The 12,440-nt window shown below is 36.9% G+C and overlaps 1 protein-coding gene across 2 annotated transcripts in view; it reads right to left on the bottom strand.

Moving 5' to 3' along the window:
- PXDNL (peroxidasin like) overlaps window positions 1–12,440 on the bottom strand; it is a 428,875-nt gene that overhangs the window by 69,459 nt on the left and 346,976 nt on the right. For both annotated transcript variants that reach the window (XM_045789101.2, XM_087864880.1), the window contains 3 exons: window positions 6,558–6,666; window positions 4,438–4,595; window positions 944–2,447 (listed from right to left, as the gene is read on the bottom strand). In XM_045789101.2, the coding sequence (XP_045645057.2) occupies window positions 944–2,447; window positions 4,438–4,595; window positions 6,558–6,666 (1,771 nt within the window). The remainder of the gene's footprint in view (window positions 1–943; window positions 2,448–4,437; window positions 4,596–6,557; window positions 6,667–12,440) is intronic.

Here is a 12,440-nt window from a genome sequence, read left to right as displayed (position 1 = left end):
TCAATGTTCTTGCAAATTCAATCTGCACGATACTCTGGTTTGTTCTACATATATTATACATTTTCTTAGTCTAATAGTCTACATAAGTATGAAACAAATTCTAGTGGCATAAAAACATTCATACCCTTCATTTTACCAAAAAAAAGGGCCTAATGTTGACAATTAGCTCCATAATTTGCAATTTTAAGCTTCTCTGAAAGATTTCACTTTAATATACCATAAGCTATTAGTAAACATGTTAGTCTTCTATATTTAGCCAACTACAGACAAAACTTCTTAATAAAACATTTCTTTAATTTTTAAAAAAATATTTTGTTGGGTGAAGGGTGGTGAGCATGAAGAGCAAGTAGAGCTGTTTGCTGAAAATATCTCATACTTAAGTAAGTAACTTTTAACATAAGTTAAAAGGAAATTTGAATCTCACTTATAGAGAACATAATATTAATACTTTACTGAAAAGCACTAATGAAGTAGTGAATAAGCCTCGACTTACATTCTGATGATACATTTAGAATTATTTTTTTTTGACAAAAACTAATGTCTGTTTTCATTTCACTACTTTGCTCTGCCTAGGAAAGGCAATGTGGTAGACCATTTTATTACAAGGCTTTACATTCGAACTTGTGACCTTATCATACCAATAAAAAGGTCTTGATTGGATTGCCACAGAGCAGAAATGCATGAGACGTGCCGACCTCTCCTAGTTGAGATGTACTAGCAAGGATGCAGCAATATTTACATTTACAAAGGAAGTGGGTGGACGAAAGGGTTTACTGCTTAGTCTCTAGAAAGTCTTCTTTTAATATTTGATTTCTCCCACAATAACAATTATTAAAAGTTCTGCAATAACATCCCCAGGCAACCACATCCATCCACGAAAAATGTCTAACACTTCTCGGTCTCCCAAGAAATATATAAATCTAAGCAACATTTGCACACTTACTTTTTCAGTTTTTGTCGAATCTCTGAATCTTTAATCTCGTTTTGAAGATCCTCAAAATTTTCAACAGAAGTCAAATTACAGAAAACTCTGAAGTCAGTGTACGGAGGGATCCCGTGGTCTCGCCCCCTTTGAATATTAATGGCGGCCAAATCCAGGGCCACAGAGTGGGCGGTGGAGAACAGCTTTTCGGTCAGCTCTAAACTGAGCAGTTGGGAGGGCACCCGCAATTTAGCGGCCACACCAAATAGCCCACGAAGGAGTGGATCTATCCCACCTTCCTCAATTATTCTGGAGGGTGAAAAGAAAGCTTTATGGAGTGGAAGGTGGCCTTCGGGGATTTCTCCGAAGGTGTCATTCAGTCGATAAAGAATAGGATTGATTAACGTGTGGCCAAATCTGAAGGCTGCAGTAGCAAAAGAGTTAATGATCCCTGCATTCACGTTGGGGTTGTAGCCCTGGTAATTCTGCAGCATCTTCATGCCAGGTTCCCCCAGAATCTTGGGCAGCCAGTGGCTGTAGGTGATGTGCTGTAGCTGAGCACCCACAATCTTCCTGGCTTCGTGATAAAGGGTGTCTCCGTCCCAGTGGGGGTTCAGGGCAGACAGCTCTGTGGCGACCCTATTGTGTTCCCGAAACCACAAGGTGTGCATGGCTGTGAGGGCCAGCTGCTCGTTGGCCCTGTGGTCCCCTGCCAGGAAACAGGGGCTGCGGCTGCCCTGCTCCGACCTTGTGCACTCGGTGGGTGGGCCCGCAGAAAAGGGCAGTAAGGGCTTTCCGGATGGGACCCACAGCAAGCCTGTCCTCAGGAGTCCCCGGGGCTCTGAGTAGTCTCGGAGAATTTGGGATTCCCGCTCCGAGCTCCCATAGACATTAGAGGCATCTATATAGGCTGTGAGCTGGTTAATCTGTTCTCTTGCATAGACTGAATTCATCACCAAGGAGGTCATGCCGCTGCCACACACGGGGCTGGAGCGCACAAAGAACATGCACGGTGCTCGGATCCCTCGGGGGTCAGTGTCAGGAATGATGATGGGGAAGCAAGGAGGATCATTCGTACACACGGAGCTACAAGACTGCCCATCAGAGAAGCGAGATGTGCTCAAAGCAGGCACTGTGTGGTCCAGATCGTGGTCTAAAAATTGGCCCCACTGCATGAGCATGTGTGTGTATTGATGGTCAGGGGTGACCGTGGCTGTGGCCGCCATCTCTGTGGAGACCAGCCTGGGCGGTGGGAGGGAATACCCGCCTGACAGGGCATGAAGGCCGACCCCACGCGGCAAGTTGAAGCCGTTCTCGTAGGCAGGCTTCAGGATGCGCTCAAAGGCGGTCAGGGATGCACCCCACATGGGGTGCTGTAGGTTGTTGCACGTTCCATCCTGGGCTCGGTATTTCTGATGGAAACACATGTCAGAGCAGTTGGGCACCTGCCTGTGGGCTGTACATCCAGATAAATTGGCGATGAGGCTGAGGTAGTGTGGGGACACCAAGTCATTGTAGCGGAATTCTGAAACCCAGAGCAGGGAAGACAATGAAGAGAGTTGTCCCTGAGATGGAGTGACTGGGGGGACCTCAAGCCCAGGTGTCCTAGGGAAGGGCCACTCTAGGCCGGCAGAAATCTTTCCTACATCCAGCAACATTTCATTACAACACAACCGAAAGTTCTAATTAAAATGGGGGCAGGGGGCCTTAGTGATGCCTCTCTTATGAGCAATGACTAACTGCTCAAACTAACAGAAAAAGAGACATGTCCCAGTTGCTATCAAACTCCTAGTTCTGTGACTTTACCAATATAATGTTGGTAAGGATTTGCTAAGTCCTCATCACAAGATTGTATCTTTTTTTTTTTCCATTTCAGAATTCTTTCTTTCAGGCTTTATGTTCCTAGAAGACAGGGTCTAAGATGTGCTAGTGTGGATGGTGTGTATATTAACCTGCATGATAGTTGATATGAAGGGATTAAGCAGTAACTTTCAAACTACCACAAGCTGTCATTCCCCAGGGAATGTGCAATACAACCTGGAGGTGTTTTGGAGCCACTCTTTTAACACAGCTTAAAACTGCAGCATAATCCTAAATCTGCAAAGACTATTCACTAAGTCCTGCTTGCTAAGAGTTATTATCCCTACTTAATCATCAGAAACTGGCTAATGATACCAGGACCATTTGTCCTTTATCTGTGTAAGCTGGTCTCTGGCTGGACCCTGAGATATCTTAATCTTGGATAGATACAATAATCTTCCTGTATATAAAGACATGGTTCCTGGGTCCACTTTTAGGGCAAACTGATCCTGGAGGGGGAAAAAAAAAAGTCCTTTAATTTTACAAATAATAAAAGAGAGGTAGAACAACATAATGTTTTTTTTTTCCTTGAGAAAATTTCGTTAAAGTTCTTGAATATTTTAGTTGAGAATATATACTCAGTTTGGTAATGAACATCATGAACAATGGATATATATTTTAGCAAAGTTAAATCTCTGTAGATATTGATTGCTTATTCTCTAGTTATGAATTTAGACTAAGTTATTCTTGAAAATTATTATTCCAATAGATATGTGTGAGAAGAGAACTCAAAGGCCCTTTGTCCTGACCTGGAGCTGAGGAATGTTGTAGAACTGGGCTTTTTGCAGACCTGACCACAGCTAACTGATCCCTAGTAAGACTCGGAATTAAACAGCCAGAAATTTGATTCAAGTGGTAATATGGACTATATGGAAATTTCACTTGGATATTTTAGTTAAGGAAACTCTGAAACCCAAGACATAATGGATCGTGAGGAGTATTAAATAGAACTTTTTGAGTAATTTTATGGGGCACCTAAGGGGTGAGCCATGCACAGAAAAGGCTTTGTGTGTCATATCATGATTTATTTTCTGAAGGGGAGTAAAGAAAGGGTAAACCTCTAGAAGTTGCTGTTGTGCTCACAGAACAAAGAGTGTATAGCAAAGGATTGCATTTTTACTTCACTTTAAAGAAAAAAACTTAGAAAATCTAAAAGATTTCTATATCATTCTCATTTGACATTTACTAAATAAACGCCCGGTTTTGGAAAAAATACATGAGAACTTCAGTATAGCAACAACAACAAAAAAGATTAGGAGAGATACATATGTTATAGGTAGAGGAAGGAATTCAAATAAATTAACTGAATGATTTAGGTGATTGTTATTGGAATAACAAGGAGAGGGACATTACCCTGGGAATAAAGCTTTTTTCATAGGAAGGAGTAATATCTTTTGGATTCAAAAAGTAAGTTCGCCTAAAATGGGCCCCCTAGATTTACTAGACATATATAGCTGATAGAAGTTGACAGGTTTGAATATATCTGTATCATCCTTTCTTTTGAATTACAGTTCGTACGAGAAGCATCTGCATTCATTTGGTAAAGTGGTAAATTAATTTCTACATCACATGGTGTTTTGGAGATTAAAAGCTGAGGGGTGATCAGTTTTGCTACTGCCAGTAGGCTGAGAATAGGATGCCTCCCAGAAGCTGACCTCTTCCCTCCAAATCAACAGTGAGCCCCTGCTTCACGTGTTCCTGGATCAGCAGAAGCGTGTGCTCAAAAATCTCCCCAGCTCTTGCTGTCTCCACGGTAAAGGGGTCATGCGGATAACGAAACCGAGCCAGCAGATCACTGGGGGTGCGAGGTTTTCTGCAAATGACAAAAGACATGACTGTTCACAAGGCAAAACTTCAGAATCCATGAATCTCACTGTGCATTTAAGAATACATTTCCCAAACAATCAAGAACAAGAAAAGCTTCACCACCAGAAAATAAGTTTCACAGGGGGAGCTGAGAGTTCTTTTCCTATGTTGTTAATGAGTGAATCCCAAATGCCAGTGACAGTGCTGAACTTAAAAGATATATATTTAATGAATCAACAATTTAAAGAACAGCTTTCTCTAAAAGGCAACATCTATGGTGAAAGTCATAAACTTGTGAGTTCCAACCATAGATTCTAGGGGGCTCATTAAACCCTCTGAAACAGTGTGCAAAACACTGTTTTGGGGTGTTGGCACTGTCTGTCTTCTCTTTCCTCAAATGTAACAGCCTGGAAATTCCCACTCACCTTTAAAACTCTGCTCAGGCATTGCTTTTCCCATAAAGTTTCCCTGGTAACTCTGACGAGCTACCACATTCTCAATTACTCTGTACACTCACTCACATACCTCTATTACATACACAACAAGATGTACTCAAATTGTTGACATATTGTCTCTTCTACCACAGAAAGACTGTGTCAGGGATGAAATGGTGCCTTATTCATCTTTATATTCCATGTACCAAGCCTACCAACCAGCACCCAGTAATGGTTTATACGCATTGGAGAATTGAACTAAATAAGTTAAAAGAATATTCACATTCACTGAGAATGTGAAACTGTTTTAGAGATTTTGGCTGTCTAAGGCATGTCTGGTCCTCTACATCTGAAATCATTATAACTTTTTTTTTTTTTTTAAGATTTTATTTGTTCATTTGACACAGAGAGAGAGACAGCCAGCGAGAGAGGGAACACAAGCAGGGGGAGTGGGAGAGGAAGAAGCAGGCTCCCAGTGCAGGAGCCTGATGTGGGGCTCGATCCCAGAACGCTGGGATCACGCCCTGAGCCAAAGGCAGACGCTTAACGACTGAGCCACCCAGGCGCCCCATGAAATCATTATAACTTTATATCATAGAACAATAGTAATGATATTAATAGCTCACTTTAATTAGGCCCTTTCTATGTGACACTGTTGAGGCACTTCATCTGTACTAACATTCAATCATCCCAGCAGATACGTCCATGAAACAGAGCCTATTGTTATCCCCATTTTATAGGCAAGAAGTGTGAGGTACTAAGATGCTTAGTTACTTGCCCAAGGTCACCCAGATAGAAAGTGATGAAGTGAGGAATCACAATAAGAATATAAATAAGCTGTATGGCTCTAGAACACAAGTCCATGATCAGCAAGCCATGCTGTTTGTGGGTATGCAGGGAACAGAGCTTTGCTTGATTATGGCATTATAAGGTATCCTTTTAGATCAACAGCTGCAAAGACTGAGTATATACTTTATTTGGCTTTAAAGACAACAATCATGTTTTTCTTTTCAACAATCTAAACAATCATGTTTAATACATTCAGGTGATGCAAAGCATCCCACGTATCTCCATCAGGACTGATGGGGACTCTATAGAACATGAAAGCTTCACTACTCTAAAGATGTTCTGATTCAGATTAAAAGAGCCAAAATACCACGTATCCTAAACAAAACTTTCACCTGTGAACTATCAGTTTATGACCAGATGTGTTCATTTCCTGGGTTGGCAGGAGCACTGGGTCTGACACTGGTGGATGCTGACCTAACAGAGCCTGATACCTATTGTGGAACCATAAAGAGTGGGTCTGTGATGTAAATTTATGCCATTTAGATTCCGTGGGGAACAAGTTTCATTATGAGACTGAGCTGGCAATGGTGGCTAGCCCAGAGGGTGATAACATGCACACAGACTGAAGAAAACACCCGCTTTTGGCAATCTTATGCACTATGCCTGCTGTGATTTATGAAGATTATAAAAACCAAGTAGAACTGAAGTGAAAACAATTTTGTAATCAAAATAAAATAAATTCTTACTGTGAAAACAAATGTCTTCGTGTGGAGTTAATTGCACTGTCAACCCTCTGTAGAGCATCAAGAATGGATGATTCAACAAAGTCATCGCCAGCTTGTCTACCCTGTATTGCTTTGAAAATCAATTCCATGATTAAAAGTATCAAACAGACCTTGAAGTTAGGAATGATCTCATATAAATGGCATTACAAAAACTTCCAAGACAATAAAAATGTTATACAGTGTCCACATGATACTATCCATTGCAGAAGAGTAGGTAATTATCCCGAAGCAAAGCTTCCAGCAACAATAACAGCATTACTTAGGGAACTAAAGCATTCCAAAAATCTAGTAAAGCTATGTGAAATATTTCCTTTTTTACAACACTGACTCATATGGAATTCAACTGTGTTAGTAATTTGTCATCTTCAGAAAGGTATGAAATGCCTATCTCTTCAGCCACCTTGCTTTAATGTTAAACATTAAAATGAAGTAAATATTATCACATCCCTATGGAGATTTCTTAAAGCAAAAATTGAACTCTGAGTAAGATTTCAGTGAAAAATAATTCATGTTGTTTCTATAGCTCTTCGGTGTGTGAGAATCCTACCAAGTTGAATATTATAGACAAAGAAATCTTTTCATTTAGAGTCGATAATCTTCAACATATTAAATCTTCTCCAGATGATGGTTTGAGAAGTTTAAGGTAAAGGAAAAAAATGCTAATAAAAATGATCATGGATATTAAAAACTCATATAAGAAAAATAAGCATATCCATATTATTTAGTTCATTTTTGAAAATATTAAAAGTATAATGAGAATTTATATGACATAATTAAAGCAATTACTTCTTAGCACTGTTGAATATTGAACACAAGAGTAAGTATAGCCCCAAAAATTGAATTTGAAAATAATATCATTAAGGAGATATTAAAAAATAGAAAATTTAAATAAAAATAGGAAGGTGTGTGGATTACATATTATCACTCATAAATCAATAATATATAATACAATATAATATTAAAATATTATATATGTATATAAGTATATATATGTTTATTTATTTTGCAATAGATGAATACAAATAGCATTCCACACCTGGTTGTTATAAAAAAAAATTCCTTTATATTATGACAATGTATACATACTAGATTGGTTCATCATTCTAAAAAGATCACCAACATAAAAAATGTCAAGAAAAAATACCAATGATACAGTATTATAAGAAAACCAGTAAAATCAGGTTTCTGTTGAAAGATATTCTTGATTAACTAGATTATAGGCAGTAGTTATGAGTTAGAGGCTATACTGTCAATTCAATTCAGTCCTTATCATGACCACAATATTAAAGTTCCAGATGGTCAGTTTTACCTTTTACACTTCAAAAATCACATTGGATTAACTACACATTAACTGATGATAATTGAAAGAAAACAAAGATAAACTGATTAATCTGATTACATGAAATTAATAATTTCCATTCAAGGAAAGACATAAAAAAAAGTAAAAAGTCATAGACAAATAACATAATAGGTAACATATCTGTAATTTCTAAATCTGACACAGAATTAATATTCTATTTCATTCAAGGAATTCCTGTAATGCATTAAGAAAACATACATACAGGCAAGTTAAAAAAGAGGAAACCCCAAAAGTTATTAAGTATATGACAGATGTTGAAAACCACTTAAAACCTCAGAAATAAAATTTAAAATATCAATGAACTGCCATTTTATGCTTATTGTATAAAAATAAAAAAGCTGATAACTGCAGTTTTGGCAGGGGTGAGTAGACACAGGTAGGCTGGTAAGAATGTAGAATTGATGCTCCTATTTCCAAGATTTTGTTTAGGGATATGTATATTTTTTTATTTTGTTTTTACTTAGTGAAGTGACATACGTGCACCCCCCCACACACAACAATCTGATTCCCACATATACATCTAGAGAAATTCTCATGCAAGTCCATAAGGGGTATAAATGAGAATGTTCATTGCAACTTTGTATGGAAGGAATTAGGGAAAATTGTCAGCAATGGAAGTGTGGGTGAGAAAAATATGGTGGATGTACAGTATGAAATATCATGCAGCAGTTAGAATTGGCTGGATGAACACATTCATGGATGCTAAAAAAGAGTGCTTTATGTTAAAATTAGAAAGCTGAAAGAGAACCATAAAATGATTTAATTAAATATATAATAAATGCATTATAGTTACATAACATAGTGAGCATGGTGGGAGTGGCGTATTGTCTTATCAGGGGATGGATTAATTAATCAACCAATTAGCAATCAGTCAATATAATTACAATGATTATGAGAAAACCTAATATTTTCATATACCTAACATGATATACCTTGTGATAGTTCAAAAATAAGTCAGTAGGAATGAGCCTACTGCATTTGTTACTTTTACTTGGAAATAAAGGAACTGAGATCAATCAAATCAATCTATGCTGGCCTGTAGGCTCACAAGATGTTAGCCTTCTCTCTATTGTTCCCCTTTTAGTCCTTCGCTTGTGAAACTCAAGTGTAGAGAGTGGCATCAATGACGCGTTCTTACTCATGACAATTACTGTCATTGGACCCCTGCACCTGTGTACATAATATGCGATCAAAGGTCTATCGAAGGTTGTGTGTAGGACTGAGTGATCACACAGCAGACAATGCAGGCAAACTCGAAAGGCTGTTCACTGTGGCAGACAGAACTTGGAAGGGATATTTAAATTTTGGGAAAGCATCAATTAACATGTTCATCTGAATTTTATTTGTTTGATAATTTTGCTTTTATTCTGTTTATAAAATAGTTTTGCTATCATGGTTGTATAATATTTATAAGTATAAGGAATTTTACAACAGCTATTCTTCACCTTTTGACTCATTCATAACGTGGAAATAGTAAGACTTATTCAACATACAGCTGAGCCAAACATATAGTTGGGCCAAATATGATTATTAAATAAAAAAGACATGCAAAATCCTTTGAAAACAACATGTCACAATGCAAATATAAGGTGCCTTTTAGTGATTATTAAGTTCTAAACCCCTAAGTAATCCATATCCTCACATAATTATTGATTACTACCATGTTTTCCTGTCATTTGTTCAACTTGACCTTCTTTTTCTCTTTGTTAATAAGAAACCAACAAGTGTGGAGATGTGAAAAGGAAAGGAAAATAACAAGAAAGGTAGCATAATATGTAAACATTGTTTGAAATAATTAAATTTTGATGTGCACAAATAGAAAACACATAAAAATTGTTCACAGATTATTAAAAGTACATTAAATATGTAGTATGTTCACACAGAAAATATTGTGGTAACGAGAACTCTTTCTCACTTATGTCGTTTCAATTATGAATTTTTTAAGGTTTTATAGTTTTATGGTAAAATAAAACTAACCTTTTTATTATTCACTCAGTCCCAGTATTGCTTTATTTGGTGTGGTACAAATTGCAAAAAGATTTCCATAAATGTTTCCAGAAGAGCACTGTATTATGCAAAGCGAATTCAGTTTATTGGGGCACATTAGAATCAAACAACACTGTTAATATTTTATTTGTCTTAAAAACTACCTTTATTAATGTTTGGGGATAGAATGATCAGAAAACTCTGAGTATATTCTCCATTTTTATGCAAAATTTTGCAGAGGGGGAGGAAGAACTAGATCATTTTGCTTTGTCAAGTCTTGAGGTTAAAAAAGGAGAAAAAAACCTCAGTAAGGTTATGAAATTAAGCATGTTTAAAATTGTCTGATGAACATCTCCTTTCAGTTCTGTACATGTATCTGTAAATTTGATTCCTTTCAGGAAAGGGGAGCTTAAGTGTAATGGCCCACCAACTGCTATGTGCCCGCCTTGTCAGAGCACTGCCCAGATGGGGGAGAACAGGAGTCAGGGAGGAAGGGGGCAGACGGGGTGGAGCCTGAGGAGGGACACTGATGCAGAACACTTGAACCCTGGCCCTCATCTCTCACCACAAAATACCTAGACTTCAAAAAAACCCAAGTTTCTTTCACAATTGAGTATTCTTTATCTCCCCTTGCTTCCTGGAGAAAAGTAGCCAGATAATGTAACTATCACAATTAAATCAGCCTTACCACATGAAATTTTCCCCTAAAGAGAACAACAGACCACCATTGACACCAGAGAGGGCCATCCTAGGAAACTGGACACTCCCACAGCATACAAATGGATATTAATGACTGCCTCTGTGAGATAATTTTCTTTGAATAGCAACAACGCTGTCTTACTCATCATTTTGCATCATTAGGTATGTAAATGGTTCACTGTCTTGCAAGCTCCACTGTTTTTTCCACAGACTGGAAAGGTAAGACATTAACTACATTTTTTTTTTTGGTCTTAATAATTGAGATAGCCTCTTATTTTGATTATTTGCTTCCCTTATAATTTCATGACAATCCAAACACTACATTACTAAAAATCTGTTCTTGAAATTTAATGCTAATTTTTTTAAACATATGGCTTATTTTTCAGGATAGACATATGTGTTCAGCATAGATTTTACATATAAATAGATGGGAAATATATTCAATATGGTTAAAAGTATTATGTATATTAGGTATATGCTGTTGTTTATTGAGATATTTCACCATTCATTGTATTATTAAAGTTTGCTGAAGTAAACAAGATTGTCATGTATCTATAATTTATATCATATTCACAGTGAATGAACAAATATAGTAAAATAGCAATTAAAAATTATTCAATGTCAATTTCATTTCATTGATATATTTGAGTAAAGACAATCAAAATTTTCTGATACTTCATAGTTCACTCACTGTGCAACAACTGCAGTGGTTTTGAAACAGATATTTTGTCTAAACAATGACAACTGGATTAGAGTGTCAAAAAATCAGTGAGTTATTCATTCAGAATTTCAAAAAATAACTGGATCCCAAAAGAATCAATAAGTTAATTGATAAATAACACTTGGAACACAAGGTAAATGCCCAATAAATGTTAGCTTTTTTTATTACTAATATTAGTTTCAGTTTAATACAGGTTATTTACTTAATGTAATAGGAAAGTTCTCATTAACTTAAAGTCAACTAATGTAACCTTAATTCTCATTCATAATTTTTTGGGTTGAGGATATAGTCAAAGTAGAGAATATTTTAAGTGGAAATATCATTTAGAAAGTTATTGCAAGAGTCTAAATGATCAAAGAATGAACTATGAAAGAAGAGGTCATATGGAGAAATGGAAAAGAAGCAATATTTGCAGGAAAAACTGGTGAGACGTGGTGGTTGAGGTAAAGAAGGAGGAGGAAGCAGAAGAGGTTTTGGCTTCCTCCTTATAGAATATGGACTGTATTAAAGGACTGCCAGGAGGTTATAAGGTCTTGAGGTGAAAATGAGGAGTTCAATTTAGAATACATTCAAGATCAGTTTTTAACACGTGGAATCGGAAGGCCTGTGGGTCATCCAAAATGAAATGTCCAACACGCAATTAGATACTCAACTAGAATTTCAAAGAAGACATCATTTGGATTTATTTTTTATATCATTACAAACAGTATATACATGGTATTTGTGTTTCAAAATTTTCATTTAATCCATGCTGTGTCACTATTTCAGTTTTAGCCAGTCCACATATTATACTAGTGTCTCACTGATAAACATTCTATCATGTATACATGTTCTAAACCACTTCCCAACTAATTGTTGCACGTTTGAATTCTACTGTAGGAACAGAATTTCTATGCCAAGAAGGACTCTTGAGAGTGTCCAGTTCCACATTTTTAAGAAATGAGAAAATTAATTCCAGTTATGGGTAAGGTATCCAAAGTGGCTGAGATCAATAAAGGTAAGTTTATAATGACAACCCAAGGTTTTTCCCACTATCTCACACTGTTAATATCCAATATAAATGTCTTGTGTCCTCTGA

This window comes from Ursus americanus, chromosome 9 (assembly GCF_024610735.1).
Source record: "Ursus americanus isolate L20-20 chromosome 9, mUrsAme1.1.p, whole genome shotgun sequence".
NCBI lineage: Eukaryota > Metazoa > Chordata > Mammalia > Carnivora > Ursidae > Ursus > Ursus americanus.
Note: the sequence above shows the minus strand (reverse complement) of the source record. Positions and strands in the feature narration are given on the sequence as shown.